The sequence below is a fragment of the Spinacia oleracea genome, chromosome 6 (genome assembly GCF_020520425.1).
Source record: "Spinacia oleracea cultivar Varoflay chromosome 6, BTI_SOV_V1, whole genome shotgun sequence".
In the NCBI taxonomy this organism is placed as follows: Eukaryota; Viridiplantae; Streptophyta; class Magnoliopsida; order Caryophyllales; family Amaranthaceae; genus Spinacia; species Spinacia oleracea.
In genome coordinates this window covers 3,988,355-4,005,954 of record NC_079492.1, presented here as the reverse complement: position 1 = coordinate 4,005,954, position 17,600 = coordinate 3,988,355, and the positions used below count along the sequence as shown (strand labels likewise).

Below are 17,600 nucleotides of genomic sequence, written 5' to 3'. Positions count from 1 at the left end.
GTATTAAAAAAAAGGTATATATAGGGTTTTAAAATAAAATTAAATAAAAAATTCATTTCGAAACCCCACTTGCTCTCTCTAGGCTATTCATCTCTCAAAAAAAAAAAAACTGAAATTTTATCTCTCCAAAAATATCCATTAAATTCCCAACAATCTTAAATTTTTTATAATCTTAATGCAAAAAAATGCATAAACCAGCAAGAGAGTTTGTTAAGAGTACAAAGGAGGAAGACTTTAACCACATGCATGTAATTTCCAAAACTCAACATAAAGCAAAATAATTGATAGTAATACTAATACATAGTACTATATACTATAGTAGTAGTACATATTACTCAGTATGTATTGCGTAGTACATTAATCTCCGTAAAAAAAATTAATTAATGCCTTATCCGTCTTAATTATTAATTACATCTCCTAGATTAAATAGAAATTAAATTTAATTTAAATTAACCTTTTACATCTTGTAGATATTAGTGTCAAAATTGTGTGTTGGGGTCTAAGTCAAACTATAAATGCTCCTAGAATATTCTATTACAACTTTTGTTATCTTAAAACATACCATAATTAACACTTCTACATCGTAACAAACACTAAGAGATATAATTTGATAACATTATATTTAATTTCTTGATTATAAAGGCATTACTCTTGTATAAATATACGTACCCTAATTAGGTTAATTAGAACAACAAAATCAAATTAGTGAGAAATAGTAGTAGTCCGTACTACATTGTCTCATCTCGTCAAGATCGATCGAAATTCCTTCATCATTACCATGACTCAACCAAATTCCACAAGCAAGATGACCTCTCTTCCACCATCATCATCACCATTACCCGGCTTCGTTTTTCAACCCACACCTCGAGAAATATTCACTTATTTTCTTCCTCAAAGGTTACTTTTTGGTCTCGAATCATTACTTACCTACCAAGATTTTGTGTCGGACATCGATCTTTATGAAAACAAGACTCCCGAAGACATATCCGAAAGCTCAGAACAGACAGAATTCTACTTTTTCACTAAGTGTAAAGGATCCGGTAAGAAGATAAAAAGAGAAATACCCGGAAAAGGAAATTGGACGAGTCACAGTCAAACGATTGATTGCTTAGTGGAGATTGAAGGGAAGGAGAGAAGAGTTGGTTCAAGCCGACAATTCAAATTTCAAAATAATCCATGCAAAGATTCTAGGGTTTCTTGGATCATGCATGAATATTTGGCGGATAAAGATTATATAAAGGACGTAGCCCTATCCAAAAACTGCAAAAATATCAATAACGTAAGTAATTCAATTCGAGAACTCCGTACTTGTTTTTATTGTTACTCGTTCTTTAATTTGAGAACTCCGTATTAGCTTTCTTGATCGAATTATATGATTTGTTTTGTTGGTTAGATTATTGTTTTGATTATGATTACTACATATGTATTTCTTTAGCTTTCTTGAATTATATATTTCTGTTTTGTTGGTTAGATTATTGTTTTGATTATGATTACTACATATACTACCTCCGTTTCAGAAAGTTCTTTACGCTTTGGAAAATATGTCCAAATTATAAAAACTTTGACCGTAAATTCTCACCATTATATACATCAAAACGTTACATGTAAGATGTTGTTAGATTGGTCTCGAGATGTATTTTCATAATATCAAATTTTTATAATTTATTCACATACGAAATTGTATATATTGGTAGTTAAATATTGCATTGGAGACTGTGCAAATAGTAACTGTAAATATCTTTTCGAAACGGAGGTAGTATGTCCGTATTTCTTTAGCTTTCTTGAAGTATATTTTTGTTTTGTTGGTTAGATTATTATTTTGATTATCAATATTGAGTTTGTGTTGTTCGTTAATTTGGTGTAGTTGTTTTTTTTAATTGGTTTTGTTGATGTTTTTGTTTTATGTTCTTTTAGTTATGTACTAGTACGTGTTCACCATCTAAATGTGGATAATAGGGTTTTATTTGTTATTTTACAAAATTATCAAATATTATGCCTAGTTTGTATTTTATGATTGGCTTAGCTTTATTTTTGGAACATATGACGCTTTTTCTTATTTATATTTTTAATGCGAAAAATATAAAAGTATACGATCGAGTTGAGGTACTAATTAATGGGTTTAATATGTTTTGTAATAACAGGAAAGTATAATAGCATTATGCCATGTTTACAAGAAAGTGGAGACAAAAGCAGAGAATAATGTGGTGAAATATTCGAACACAATTTTGAACAACAAAAGAAAAGGAGATTGCATGTTAATGTTGGAGGGAAGCAAGAAGATTTGCATTAACAACGAAACAATTAGGACATCTAATGAAGAGGAAACAATGAAGATTAGCATTATCAATGGAGATGATAAGGAGATTACGGAAGCTAATTATGTTGATAAAGATATTGATGAAGTCCTCAACATGATTAATTTCAATGATTTGTCGTCAGAAATCGATGATTGGGATTTCAACAACAAGAATGATGATTATACGACTAATATTACTACTACTATTGATGATGCTAATTTTGAGAGAGTCTTATCGTCAGAGGAACACAAGTGGAGTTCCTACTTGAATGTTCAACAGTTTATCGAGACATCATCGGATTTTCCAACAATGGATGCTGCAGGATTCAACAACAACAACAACGAAAATTATGTTTCTAGTATAGAAAAGTTTTTACTAGGTTGAGTACTTGTAAGCTAGTTTAATGACTATTTTAATTTGTATGATTCTGGGTTTTTGGGTGCCTCGGGAGGTCCTTCTAGAAGGTTCGCCCTAGCCTCAATACCCTAGCTTAAATTAGGTTGTACTGTACATTTTTTTGGCAGCAATTAATATAGATATATTATTTGACGAATTCGAGGAAGAAATAAATATAAACTTGTAGTGATAATTAATTTTGAGTCTGTTAGCTCATGTTTAAGACTAATAAGGCAGTAAATATATCAGTTTGGCAGTGAATACATCAGTTTACTGAACGCTTATATGTAAGCTTAGCTACCTGAACCTGACAAACACCAGGTCCGTTATTTTACTGCACAATAACTCACCCTTTATCTGAATTGTTATTTGAATATACTGACACTTGAAGAACATATATACGGAGTAGTTTTGGATGCTACTCCCTCCGTCCCGGAATACTTGACCCGGTTTGACCGGCACAGAGTTTAAGGGACTTGAATTGACTTATTTAATTTAATAGGTAGTAGTTGATAGTGGGGTATTATTTTAATGTAGTTAGTGGGAGGTGGGTTAAGAGGTGGGGTTGGGGTTGAATTTTTAATTATTTTTTGTGTGGAGTAGGGGGTAGGTGGGTTAATAGGGGTGAAGTGAGAAATAATATAATATTGTTAGAATATTTTCATTTTTAGAAACATGTCAAGTATTAAGGGACGACCCGATAAGGAAAACAGGTCAAGTATTCCGGGACGGAGGGAGTAGATTAGTAGATTTGTAGCTAATAGTTTGGTAATTTGGCATGTGAAGTTTGATATGCTGTAGGAAATGAAATTAATGATAATGTTGTTGGGAATGGGCTAGAAAATAAGACTAAGCTTGCCATGGAAGTTGTAGATTGTGATCGAGTTAAGGATGCTTGTCATGAAAAGTTTTAAATTTGATGATCATGAAGCATAGATTTGTGTTAAGTGCACATGGAATATGAGTTAAGGATGCTAATTAATATGACTTATTGGATAGGATATGCAGAAAATATTTTCAATAATATCCTCTAGATAACGTTATACTTATTTGAACAAGCCGCGCGTGTTTTGGTATCTGAATAGTTTCTGACGAGTCCGGATCCTCTAGAGTTTCTGACAAGGTAGAGTTGTATCCAAACCATACATTTTAAAATCAATGACTTATATTGATGAGAAAAAATAGGGGGAATTTCGGAAAGATAATATATGAACATTGATTTTTCATTCGATGGTTGATATGTTCAAACTCTAGCTTGTAGAGTTATTTTAGAACTCTAGAGGATCCAAAACCGTTTTTCTGCCACGCATATCTGAATGTCTTTCCTTTCCCATACAACTGGATTGTCTGCCACGCAGAAATGGAGAAATGTTTGAATCATGTCCTATCCTTGTCTTTATCGTCCTTCTCGTGTTTTTTTGTGAAAATTCTACTACGAATGTATCATGAAAATGCAGACTCATTATAAAAGTAAGAAAGGTCCCCTTTTATCAGGAATTTGCAAGGTCTCAAATATATATGATGATATTTTTTCCTGATGTTAGACTTCTTTGTATTGACTGACACTTGTTCTTTAAGTTTCAGACTGTTTGCAGCGAATCATAACCTCTACAACAGTATCCGTACAAAATTCTAGTTTTTCTGATGTAAGTTTGCTTCTGAACTTCGTCATGAACCAAGTATGACCAACTTAATCATCATCATTACCCCATTGCCTCAAAGAGGCTCCCGTCAAAAACGGAATAAAGGGGGTCGGACGTACGCAATCTTACTGGCCTGCAACTGCAGAGAGATTGTTTCCAATTGACCCAGAAGCGATAACGGGACGACAACGGAACGACCATCTTCTACTTCATGGAAAGGAAGCGAAGAGGTTATAAGAGCCATTTTGATTTAGTCCATTACATCCCACAGCCAAACGAACAAATGAATCTTTTGGCTCCATCGGAAATGGACGATATGACCAACTTAATATATTGGCATATATATTCAGCCATGGACCATGGTAGTGGTTATGTTTTTGTACAGGGTTATGCAGTTATGTCTACTTAACGTTCTAATACAATTTGGCGTGGTTAACTGATCTTTCTGTATACTTTGATATGCAGTTTATACGTGACACAGCAGGCTTAGCAGCAAATCAAGGTATGGAAATTCGAATAAGAACAGGAAGTGCTTAATTCTTTTCAGTCAACGTACTTTTGCACTTGGATTTTAGATGTTGTTTTCGCCATAATGCTATCTTGTATGCTTGCTACTATAGCACTACACCAAAGGAGAAGGATACTGCAGTCAAAAGCTTGTTTAGAACTGTTACAAGTGTAGGAAAGAATACTGTAAAATCCAAAAATGAGAATAAAATGTGGGCCGAATATTTGATGTATGTAAAGCTGTGACGTGTTATAAAACACTGTCTTAGAAGCAAAATTCGCCCGCGTTGCCCCCCAAAGATTTTACACAGCAATTCGTTTTAACGTGCACTCGAATAAAACGAACTAGGAACTCATAATAAAGCTTGCTACCTATGTAGCACGGAAACGGGTACAGGGACAAAAACGGGAACGGGTACGGCGACCGGATACGGCAAAATCAAAATTTCAAAATACGGGTACCGCAAGGATTCGTCAAAAATAAAAATAAAAATAAAATCAAGAAAATAAGACCCATTTCATACATTTAATACTATCAACAGCAAAACAAAATACAATAATACTTCAAATTTTGCTACGTTAACTATACTACTCTACTATATTAGGGACTAATACTATTAAACTAACCACCTCCCCCTCCTCACCACTCAACAGACTCAACACCCATAAATATAACCATATGAAATAGTTAACAAAAAATATAAGCAAAAATAAAATTAAAAAGGACAGAAATACATTTGTTTCTCTTTTTATAAATATTCTTGTTTCTTCTTCATACCCAATTCAAAATCAATTGAAAAAGATTTAACTAGAGAAAATGAAAAAAAGGGATAAAAATCAATTGAAAAATATTGAACCAGTGAAAATGAAAAAAGGGGTAAAAAAGAGTGAAAAAGTCAACCGGCAAAATGCAGAAAGAGACTCGCCGGAGATGAAGAGCGCGAATAAGAACTACCGGAGTCGACAACCTCGCCGGAATGAGAACGAAAAATGACCGGAGAGATTGAGAAAACCACAAATGACCGTGCTTCATAGCTTGCTTCTATATTTAACTAGAGAAAACCTCATTTTTCTCTCAATGTGGAACAATCACTTTAACATTAAATAGTATGCTTCAAAGTCATCCTTTTGATTTTCTACCAATGTGGGACAAGCCTTTTTCTAACAAAACAGAGCAGTTTAAAACTAACTCTTTGCATTATATCCAACAACAAGTACTGAATCTCTCTTCATTATTTATTGCAGGGTCCAAGTACCGCCTCTCCTAGCAAGGATTCTCTCCTCTGTTGCATCACTCATCAGATTAGCATTTCTATATCTTATTGTTCCGGTGTTGTAAAGATGGAAACAATGGGCTTCGAATGAAGGCCCTTTTGTATGTGTTGAAGATCTTGCTTGTTTGAATGAGTAGAGTCCGAATTCACCTGCACAAGAGCAAAGTCACTAGCCTCGGGGGTGTTTCCGAAGAAAGCCCCTCCGATGCCTAAGTAAGAACGATGCTCGGATTCTAGAGAGAAGTTCTCTAGAAGAGTAGTCTTAAGGCGATAAATTGGACGTACCTTGAGGTGTGAGCCTTGGCGGCCTATTTATAGTGTTTGCACAATAAATGCCCATAGGTCATTTATTGCTATTGGGCCTTGGGCCTTAATGGATGGCTGAATAGCCATTGGTAGGTTTGATGCTGTTGTTTAGAGCCATTGGGCTTTAGACTTAGTGGCCCAATTGAGAGTCAATTGGGAGCCCAAACAACATGCCCCCCAGACCCGGTCCATTTAGAATTAAATGGGTGGGTTTCCAGCTGTCAGAAGTCCGAAAGTTCCCTCTCTTTTTTGAAAAGGGATGATTTGCATTGATGACAAGTGTTGGGAGTTGTATTGTGTTGTGGAGATCGTGGGTTGAGGAAGTTGATGCGCCCCTTTTCTTTTCTATAAATACGGGGTGCTTTGCTCTTTTCGAACTTTTTACTCCTTCTTTCAAACCCATTCTCTCTCTAAATTCCGGCGATCGCAGTGCAATTTGTTTCTTCAGATCTACGAAATTCGGCCAACTTTAGACTTCGGGAACTTGTGTTGTTCGTTTTATCGGCGAATTCCGCTTCGGAAAAAGGTAATTTGTTTCTGAATTCTCCTTTTTTCTTCGTTTTTCCTTCTACCCCTCAATCTCAACCCTAGACCGAGAATTCGCGGCCATGGCAAAGAATAGGGGCAAGAGCAAGTTCGTCGTTGGCTCCTCTAGTGAGAGGGAGAACGTGCCTTCGGGAAGGTTACCGAAAACTTCGAGGGGTCGGCCTTCGGAGAGGCCGGTGGAGAGGCGTTCGACTGGTTGGGATGCTTCAAAAGATGATGTTGTCGGCGGGTCTAGCGTGTCTGAACGCGCAACTTCTGGTAAGAAAGCTGGTTCTTCGGGTGTGCGCCGCTCTTACCCTGAGTTTCCAGTTCATTGGACTGAAGCTGATCCGCAGGGCAAGTATGCTCCGATTCTGCATGAGACCACTAAGATCGATGGTCCCTTGGAAAAATCGGTCAGTGGTGACTGGTTGGTGGAGGCGAAGCTGGGGAACTACCATCGGAGAGCCGAAGAGTTATACGGAATCCAGCACGCCTTGGGGTACTGGTGCGAGCTTCCCGACCAGGAGCGTCCTCGGGTGACTCATCCGCCGAGGGGGTTCATCTCTGTGTATACTCATCATTTGGAGAACGGTCTCCGCTTTCCTTTGGATCCCTTCGTTTCCGAGCTCCTGGTGTCGTACAACATCAGTTTGGCCCAGCTTACCCCCAAATCTATGAGGCACATCATCGGATTTAGATGGGTGTGCGATTTTATTAACTTTCCATGTTCTGTTGCCGCGTTTCGGGATCTGCACGATCTGTCTTTCAACCACGCTTCCAAGGGGGATGGGTATGGTTGGTGGACCATCATCAACAAAAGATCCCGAAGGAAGGGGGAGCCGAACTACATTACGGCCTACCCTTACCTCAGCTCTGATCATAATTGGAAGACGGAGTGGTTGTTCGTTCGTGTGCCGACAGATCCGAAGTATCCACATTTTTACCGCCCTCCAAAGTGGTTTGTGACTCCTGATCCTGATATGCGAAGCGTGGCTGCTCCGGATCGGAACCATCACCACTACGTGGATCTCCTCCAGTGGTTTTTGGCTCGGGAGGACAACTACAAACTGCCGTCCAACTGGCTCCCGAACCTCAACTATATCTTGCGGGAGGACATTCTTGCTGTTGCCGGTCTCAGCAGGATTTTTGACAGGGGTAGGTGTCTTTCGGCTGGGACCGTGCTTTAGTAAGTTTGTCCTCCTCCTTTTTGTCTCGTTTTATTGACTTTGTTTTGTGCTTTGTTTCTGCAGAGTACGGCTTTAGCTGCGTTGATCCTGTGGTCTTGGGCATTTCTTTGGATCTGAAGACCATTCACGACTCGGCCCCTGATTACAAGTTCGGGAAGGAGAATCCTCGTAATCCTCGCTTGAAGGATTACGTGCTGTCTCCGTCGGGTGTCGCTCGGATATCTGAAGTTCGAGCTGATCCGTGGGATTCTGCCTCTTCTCCCGAAGCTGTTCCAGTGAAAGTCGTGCTCCCTGATTTGAGGACAACCTCGGATCCGGTGAGTGTTTCTATAGACCAAGGGTCTTTTGTTTGTCTTTCTTTCTGGTTGGCCGTCGGCTAACGTCTTGGTCCTGGACCATCTTTTTAGGGTCCTGGGACTGACGCTGTGCCGCGTGCCGTTCCTTCGGTTTCATCTCCGGCTCGGATAGATATCTCTTTATCTAGGAACCAGGTACTTCGCGATTTTTCTTTATTCCTTCCTTTGTCTTCTTTTACATTTATTGACCCTTGGTCTCCTCTGTTTAGGATCAGCGCAAAAGGAAGGGCAGCACTCTTTTGAGGCCTTCTGCGCATCCGAAGAAAGCGAAAGCTTCTCAGTCTTCGGAGAAGGTATTTGTTCTGACTTGGATCTTTTTGTGGTCCGTTCTCTCTTTTTCTGAAACTGACCTTTGAGCGTTTGCCCTGTAGGAAGCGGTTTCGGAAGTCATGCCTCCTCCCAAAAATCTCCTTCACTTCATGCCCTTGCCAGGGCAGAAGTTGAAGAGTGTGGTGGTTGCGGAACCGCCGCCCGTGGACCAACCGTTGGCTGAGGAAGATACCATCCCCTCTCCGCTGAAGCCGTCTGCTGCTTTAGGGATCGAGATCCAGGATATAACCAAGGTGATGGAGGCAATTGAAGCCGACCTTGTTCCTGGCTCGGATGTCCCTATTGTGGCCGAGCAGAAGGAAGAATCTGCTGACGTTTCTCTCGAAAGGGAGAAAAGTCCAGATAAGGAGATGGTGGATCTCACCGAAGCTCACATACAGGTTCCCGAAGCTGAGAAGGAGGTCCCTTCTGCTGAGGAGGAGCAACCCGAGCAGGGTCTGACGAGGAAGAGGCGCCACTCGACCTTGGGCTCTACTTCGACCTCGGCCCTGGATAGACTGATCCACGCTGACCCTTGCTCGGATGTTCCGCTGAAACGGATCCCCGAGGAGGTAAGGGAGGCGATGGCTCGCTATGCTAGAGCTCCGGTTTTGGGGGAGAACCCCATGGCTCACGTGGGATCTTTGGTGGGTCCCGAAGCTGCACGGGAGAATCTTCTTCGGGCCAACCCGCAGTGGAGGGTTCCTGGAGCTGAGGAGAGGAACCCAGCTATGATGGCCCAAAATTATCTGAATGAGGTAAGTGTTGGAAATTTTGTTTTGAGTTCCGTTTTTGGTTTGTTGTTTTCTCCTTTCCTCATCTTTTCTCGTCTTTTCTTCTTTCCCAGGCTGTTTTCTGGTCCTCGTTCGCTTCCGAGTGCAGCTCGGTTGAGGAGAGGCAACTGAGGAGGTATCAGGAGGCTTATGCTCGTGATATCCCTGTCTTGGACCAGAAGGCTGGGCAGCTCTTCGCCGAGATGGTGGACCTCAAGCAACTGTACCTTCAGTACAGTCGTGAGGCTAGGGAATCGGCTGAGCAGATCGGGGCCGAAGTTGGGAAGCTTACTTTCCGAGTCGAGGAGGATGCTGAAAAGATAGCTTCCTTCGACAAGGAGAGGAAAGAAATGGCCGCCAAGTTTGCGAGCGAACTTGAAGAAAAGGACAGTCTTCTCAAGGAGATGACTTCTAAATTTGAGGCGGCCATTAAGCAGAGCCAGGAAGCGGAGGCGAGGCTTCAGCAGTTTGTCAAGCATCGGGAGATTTTTCAGAACCAAGCTGACAAGGTGCCCGTTCTTCAGCTGAAGATCCGAGAGAAGGATGCTGCCATTCGGAAATTGGAGCAAGAGAGAGTTGACCTCTACACTGCTGATCAGTGTAGGGAGCAATACTGGAATGGCATCCTGGGTGCTCGGCGGATGTTCGCGAAGCATATGCCTCATTTCCCTTGGAATGAGAAGGTTCCGCTCTGGATGAGGGCCCAGGATCACTTGGTGGAGTGCCAGGACGATCGAGACGAAGCTGAAGCTGAGCGCCAAGCTGCTCTTGCAGAGGCTCGGGCCCAGAAGGCGACTTCAGAAGGTGATACTACTGCTGGGGGTTCTTCGAAGGATGCTCCCCTGGGGGATGCTCCTGAGACTCCCAAGAGTTAGGGATTCGGGCAGTCGTCTTCTTCAGAGTCGGTCGGTTCCAGTTGAGGACTTCCGAACATGTGCTTGCCTTTCCCCCTTTTGCCTCGGCGCTGCGTTGTACTCATTTCTTTTTGTTTTCTTTAGTACTTCGGTAGGCCGGTATTGTCTGTTGATGGCTGCCGATTTTAACTGTTTCATTTTGTTTTCAATTTTCGAGGCTTTCAATGTATTTGTACTTCCCCCAAATATTGAATAAAAAATGAATGTTTGTTACTTGGCTGCTTCTTTTCAACTTGTACTTTCGCAATTTTAGGTATTTAAATCCGTAGATTTCTCGAGCTCCTCTTTCTGTAGACTTGCTAAAAACCTTTTGATCTTGCGAGCTCTTTAAATCCGTAGATCTGTCAAGAGACTTTTTAACTTTGCGAGTTCTTCAAATCCGTAGATCTGCTAAGAGACTCTTTGATTTTGTGAGTTCTTCAAATCCGTAGATCTGCTAAGAGACTCTTTAGTTTTGCGAGTTCTTCAAATCCGTAGATCTGCTAAGAGACTCTTTAGTTTTGCGAGTTCTTCAAATCCGTAGATCTGCTAAGAGACTCTTTAGTTTTGCGAGTTCTTCAAATCCGTAGATCTGCTAAGAGACTCTTTAGTTTCCAGACTCTTCAAATCCGTCGATCTGCTCAGAGGTTTGGATTGTTCTTCCGATCTCTTGTGGTTCGGAAACCTGGGCAAGAGATCGCTAGTCTGCCTCTTAGTTATGCCTTCGGCGATCCGTGGATCTGAGCCGGAGTTTTATAACTTGATTCGAGCGACTGTTTGTTGCGAACAAATTTTATTAGGGTACCGCGAATCCGAGGATTCTGGACGATTCCCTGAAGTGTATGATTTGGTCATTTCTTGCATTTTATCAAGGAATGGGCAAAGTCAATCCTGTTTTTAGTCTCGGATTGATCAGATCCGAGGCTGCATGTATATATAAAGGGACAATAAATATAGAGATAAGTTTAATGAAACTCATGGTGCCAATGGCTTTCCTCTTCTCATTAAACAACTTACTTGGTTTACAGACAGAGATCATACAAAATATTTCTTGAGAACATCGGTATTCCAATGGTTCTTCAAAATTGTTCCATCTAACTGTTTCAGCATAAACGTGCCTGGCCTTTTTTCGGAATGGATGATGTATGGTCCTTCCCAAGTGGCTGAGAGTTTGCCATGGATCCGTCCTTTCTGAACCGAGGCGGCGTTTCTGAGTACTAGATCACCGACTTTTAGGGGTCTGGCGTTGACTCTTCGGTTGTAATGCTTGTTGACCCTCTGCAAATAGGCTGCGTTGAGTGTCCTTGCATCGTTCCGAGCTTCGTCCAGTAGATCGAGAGCTTCGGATAGAAGTTGGTTGTTGCTCTCTCCTTGGAGCCCATCATACCTGTTGTATGCCTGGATCCTCAGGCTTTCTGTTCCGATTTCCACAGGGATTACAGCTTCGGATCCGTATACAAGGTGGAACGGTGTTTGCCCGGTAGCTTCTTTCTCAGTGGTCCGAAGGGACCATAGCGTTCCGGGTAGCTCTTCTAACCATTTGTTTTTGTCATCCTCGACTCTTTTCTTGAGTGCATTGAGGATGAGTTTGTTAGCAGCTTCGGCTTGCCCGTTGCTTTGTGGGTGACAGACTACCGAGTACGCTAGGTGTATGCCGAACTGTTTGCACCATTTTTGCAACGGGGTGTTGTCGAACTGTTTCCCGTGGTCGAAGACCATCAGTCTTGGTATGCCGAACCTTGTGATGATGTTCTGCCATATGAATTTGCGGACCTGAGGTTCGGTGATGGAGGAGACAGCTTCGGCTTCGATCCATTTGCTAAAATAGTCGACTCCTACAATCAACCACTTTTTCTGGTTCGTCGCTGAGGGGAAGGGACCAATGATGTCTAACCCCCACTGTGCGAATGGTAAGGGATACAGTGTTGATTGTAGGGTTTGGGCTGGTTGATGGATGGCTGGTGCGAACTTTTGGCATTTCTCGCATTTCCTTGCCATCTGCTTTGCCTCGGAAACCATAGTGGGCCACCAGTACCCAGCCCGAAGAGCTTTATGTGCCAATGTCCTGCCTCCGATGTGGTTTCCGCATATCCCGAGGTGGATTTCCCTTAGGATGTAGTCAGCGTCTGTTGGACCCACACATTTTAGCAGCGGAGCAGAGAATGATTTCCTCATGAGCTCTCCTTCGGCGCTGATGATGAACCACTTGTTGAATCTTTTCAGTTTTCTTGCCTGCAGCTTATCCTCGGGAAGTTCTCCCCTTTCTTTGTATGCAACTACTGCGTCCATCCAGCTGGGTTCGGTACGTAAGCTGCATACTGTGGTGGGTGGCAAGTCAATGCTTCTCTCTTGGTGAACCTCCACGTGGACCGACCTGTTTAGGTCGATGAGTGTTGAGCTTGCGAGTTTTGACAGTGCGTCTGCTTGCGTGTTTTGTCCTCGGGGGATGAGAATGACTTCAAAGGATCTTAACTTTGACGTTAAGGATTTAATTTTTGCTAAGTAAGCTGTCATGCTGGGCCATTTGGCCTCATACTCCCCTCGGATCTGGTTGGCTACAAGCTGGGAATCAGTTTTGAGGCAAACATGCTCGGCCTCCAGGGATAAACAAAGCTCTATCCCTGCGATTGCGGCCTCATATTCGGCCTCGTTGTTAGTTGCTTTGAAGCCGAACTTCAATGCATACTCTATGCTTTTCCCCGTCGGGGGGATTAGTACAACTCCTGCTCCTGAGCCGTTTATTGTGGAAGATCCGTCAGTGAAGACCTCCCAAGTGCTTTTCGTATCATCCAGCATTTCCTGGTATGAGCACTCGGCCAAGAAGTCTGCCAATGCTTGTGCTTTGATTGCTGTCCTCGGCTGATATTTGATGCCGAACTCTGATAGTTCGAAGGCCCAGGCAGCCAATCTTCCTGACCTCTCTATTTTGTCGAGTACTTTTTCGAGCGGTTGGTCAGTTAGCACTGTGATCTGGTGGGAGTCGAAGTATGGCCTCAGTTTTCGTGCAGCTACCACTACTGCATATGCGACTTTCTCGATGAGTGGGTACCGGGTTTCGGCCCCTGTGAGTGTTCGGCTGGTGAAGTAGATTGGCTGTTGCTTCTTTTCTTCTTCCCGAAGAAGCACTGCGCTGACGGTTCCAGGGCTAACTGCGACATATAGGTACAGGGTTTCCCCCTCCTTTGGTCTGGCCAGTGTCGGCAGTTGAGCTAGGTGGGCTCTGAGTTGCTGAAAAGCTTCTTTTTGCTCCTGTTCCCATATCAGTTCGGGATCCACTTTCCTCGGGACCCCCTTTTTCTTGACTGGTTCTGCTTCTCCTCCGGGGAGGTTCTTTGGTTTCAGTGCTTTGAAGAAGGGGGCTCCCTTGTCCGAGGCTTTTTATATGAACCTTGTTAGTGCGGCTAACCTGCCGGTTAGCCTCTGCACATCTCTCTTGGTCTTCGGCTCGGGTAAATCCAATGCCGCTTGGACTTTGTCTGGGTTCGCATCAATTCCTCTTTCGCTCACCATGAATCCGAGGAATTTCCCTGACTTCACCCCGAAGACGCATTTTTTTGGGTTCAGCTTCATGCTGTATTTCCTCAGATTTCCGAAGGTCTCTGCCAAGTCTTTGACGTGGTCTTCCTCCTTGATGATTTTTACGATGGAGTCATCCACATAGACCTCCACATTCCTCCCTTTCTGGTCGGCGAAGACGTGATCAACTAGCCTCTGGTAGGTGGCTCCGGCATTTTTCAAGCCGAAAGGCATCATTTTGTAGTTGAACACTCCTGCGCTTGTGATGAACGCTGTCTTTGCTCTGTCATCGGGGTGCATGAATACTTGGTGGTAGCCTGAAAAGGCATCCATGAAGCTGAGCAGTGCATGGCCGCTGGTGGAGTCAACCAATTGATCTATCCTTGGCAGGGGATAGCAGTCTTTGGGGAAGGCTCGGTTCAGGTCTGTGAAATCCACGCACATTCGCCAGGAGCCGTTCGCTTTTTTAACCATCACCACGTTGGCCAGCCATTTCAGATACATGCATGGTTCAATGAATCCGGCCTCCTGCAACTTTTTCACCTCCTCGGCGATGGCTTTGTTTTTCTCCGAGGAGTAGTTCCTCTTTTTTTGCTTGACTGGCCGAGCTTCAGCGTTGACGTCCAGCTTGTGACAAATCAGCTTCGGATTTATCCCTGGCATATCTGCTGCTGACCATGCAAAGATGTCTTTATGATCCCTGAGTAATCGGATCAAATCGATTCGGAGCCCCGAGCTTAGGCCCTTGCCTATTCGGACGCTCCTGTCTGAATCCTCTTCGAGGAAGATATCCTCCATTTCTTGATCTGGTTCGGGAGATAGGGTTTCGGGGCGGGCATCAACTTCTGCGGGAGACAAGCTGCTCGTGCTTGCTCTTCTCCTTTTTGCCTCGCTTTCCTCTCCCGTAGCTCCTTTTTCTTCCTCGGGGCCGTCCCCTAGTTTGGGCTTTCGGACAGCAGTGTGGCAGGTTCTTCTCGCCACTTCTTGATCACCTCTGATTCGTTCGGCGAATCCTGCATCCGAGACGTATATCATCAGCTGGTGGTATGTGGAGGGGACTGCTTGCATCTTGTGAATCATGGTTCTCCCCATGATTACGTTGTATACGGAGTCGCAGTCCATCACCAAAAATTCGTCCCGAAGGGTTTTTGCTGCCTGGCCTTCACCCACTGTGACTGGCAGGGTGATCTTTCCTCGAGGGATAGCTGCGGATCCGTTGAATCCGATCAGAGGATAACTGACTTTCGTCAGTGCTTCCTCTGGCTCTTCGAGGATCAGCTGCTCGAAGCAGTTTCTGAAGATGATATTGACGGCACTTCCTCCGTCGACTAACACTCGATGTACGTTGTGGTTGTTGAGGTCCATGGAAATGACCAGAGGATCGTCATGTTTGTACTGGACTCCGAAGCAATCATCAGCAGTGAAGGTCATGTTCGGGGGGTGTGGCTGGTTGTCTCCCACCGCGCTGAAGTTGACCCGATGGGAGAGGGCTCTTAGGTGTTTTTTGCTGGCCTGGCCAGACTTCTGTCCCCCGAACACCACTAGGATGTCATTCTTCTTGTGCCCTGTTGCTTCGTAGACCCTTTTCTGGGGTTGCTCGTGTTGTTTGCCGCTTGCGGCCTTTTCTTTTTTCTCCCTTCGGTCTAACAAGTACTGTTTCAGGTAGCCTCGGCGAACGAGGTCCTCTATGTTGTCTTTCAGCGAGTTGCATTCTTCGGTGTGGTGACCGAAGTCATCATGAAACTCGCACCATTTGTTCTTGTTTCTCCGAGCTGGGTTGGACTTGAGCTTCCCAGGTAGTTTCCACTTTTCGTCATTTCTGTTGAGGCTAAATATCTCTTTTCGGGGCAGAGCTAGTGGAGTGTAGTTGGTGTACTTGGGTTGAAGTTCACCCCTTCTCCCGTCTTTCTTCGGGCTCATCTCTCTAGCTCCTACTTTCTCTTTCCCCTTCCTTGAGCTGCCCTCGGGCTTGCTCTGGGTATTCTTTGTGTCTCTCGGGTCCGACGATCCTTTCAACCTTGCAGAGGCCTTGTTGAACTCTTCGGTTCTGATGAACGCATCAGCCATTTGGAGCACGTCAGCTATTCTGGAGGGGTTCTTCATTGAGAGTTCGTCACGAAACTTCCCTTCCTGGAGCGCGTGCTTCAAGGCGAAGATGGCCACGTCTGGCTGCAAGTTTGGTATGTTTGTTGATTCCTTCATGAATCTGGCCATGAATTCTCTCAGACTTTCGTCTCTTTCTTGTTGGATTGAGGTCAGTTCTGCTGTGGTTCGCTCGGGGCGATTGTTGCTCACGAACTGTGTGCAGAATCTCTTTTTCAGCTTTTTCCAGCTCTTGATCGATCCCTTCGGCAGCGATCTAAACCACTCTCCCGCCACTCCGGTTAGCGTGGTTGGGAAATATTTACACCAACATGCTTCGGAGTAGGGACTCAAGAACATTTGCTGCTCGTAGGAGATGACATGATCCCTCGGATCTGTGATTCCGCTGTAGGTCAGGTGCGCTGGCAGTCTTACCTTCGGTATTTCTTCCATGATCAGCTCGTCCGAGAAAGGGGATGACGTGGGAGTCATGATTCTTTTCCCGAGTCTAGCCCTGATGCCTTCGTTTGCCGAGGTTCTGTGATTAGAACGTTCGGGCGTACGATGGGGGCTGGGGGTTCGATCATGCCTCCTGTCTCTTCTTCTCTCTCGGCTACTGAACTCGGGTCGTTCGCCAGATCTGCTTGGCTCGCCCACCCCGAGTCTCGTATGGATCGAGGGTCTTAACCTTGAGTGGACCGAGGGCCTCAACCTGCTGAGCACCGAGCTTCGGACCCGAGTGTTACGAGTAGTCGATTCGCTTTGGAGAGCTGTTGGAGTAGGCGATGGTCTCGCAAACCAATCTGGTTGCTGTTGTGCCCTTTTTTGGGTGTCCCACGTGCTTTCCATCCACCTCGACGTCAAGTGTGTACCTGTCAAGGGAAGGAGTTCTCGTTCGGGTCTGGACACTTCCGCACTGGGTGGCTCGTTCAGCCTTCGCCTGGTCCTCCTCTCTTCTCTGCGGTCATTTGCCAGTCCTTGCTGCTTCTCATTGAAGAGGAAGTTTTGCATGATGGTCATGGCCGCAGTGAGCTCTTCCCTGGTTGGAATCGGAGGTCCTGCATTTGTGGCGGTCGTAGCTCTGCTTGGCTGTGACCTCGCCATCGGTTGAGGGTGCTCCTCTTGGTCAGATTCTGAATCTGACCGCACCATCATATCGTCGTCATTGTTGTTAACAACATCATTCACCATTTTCGCGGAAAGAGGTGATTGATGTCTTTCAAAGGCTTTGAAGTGTTCTTCCCCACAGACGGCGCCAAATTGTTCCGGTGTTGTAAAGATGGAAACAATGGGCTTCGAATGAAGGCCCTTTTGTATGTGTTGAAGATCTTGCTTGTTTGAATGAGTAGAGTCCGAATTCACCTGCACAAGAGCAAAGTCACTAGCCTCGGGGGTGTTTCCGAGGAAAGCCCCTCCGATGCCTAAGTAAGAACGATGCTCGGATTCTAGAGAGAAGTTCTCTAGAAGAGTAGTCTTAAGGCGATAAATTGGACGTACCTTGAGGTGTGAGCCTTGGCGGCCTATTTATAGTGT

At 44.1% G+C, this 17,600-nt stretch overlaps 1 protein-coding gene across 1 annotated transcript; it reads left to right on the top strand.

Moving 5' to 3' along the window:
• The first annotated feature begins 675 nt into the window (after positions 1–675).
• Positions 676–2,861, top strand: LOC130464100 (uncharacterized). The gene is made up of 2 exons (XM_056833510.1): positions 676–1,279; positions 2,142–2,861. The coding sequence occupies exons 1-2, from the start codon at positions 779–781 to the stop codon at positions 2,679–2,681; spliced, it is 1,041 nt and encodes a 346-aa protein (XP_056689488.1). The 5' UTR covers positions 676–778; the 3' UTR covers positions 2,682–2,861.
• The last annotated feature ends 14,739 nt before the right edge of the window (positions 2,862–17,600 follow it).

Coding starts and splice junctions, on each gene's coding strand:
- LOC130464100 (XM_056833510.1), top strand. CDS start 779: ATGACTCAACCAAATTCCACAAGCAAGATGACCTCTCTTCCACCATCA. Junction 1,280..2,141: donor ACTGCAAAAATATCAATAAC/GTAAGTAATTCA, acceptor TTGTAATAACAG/GAAAGTATAATAGCATTATG.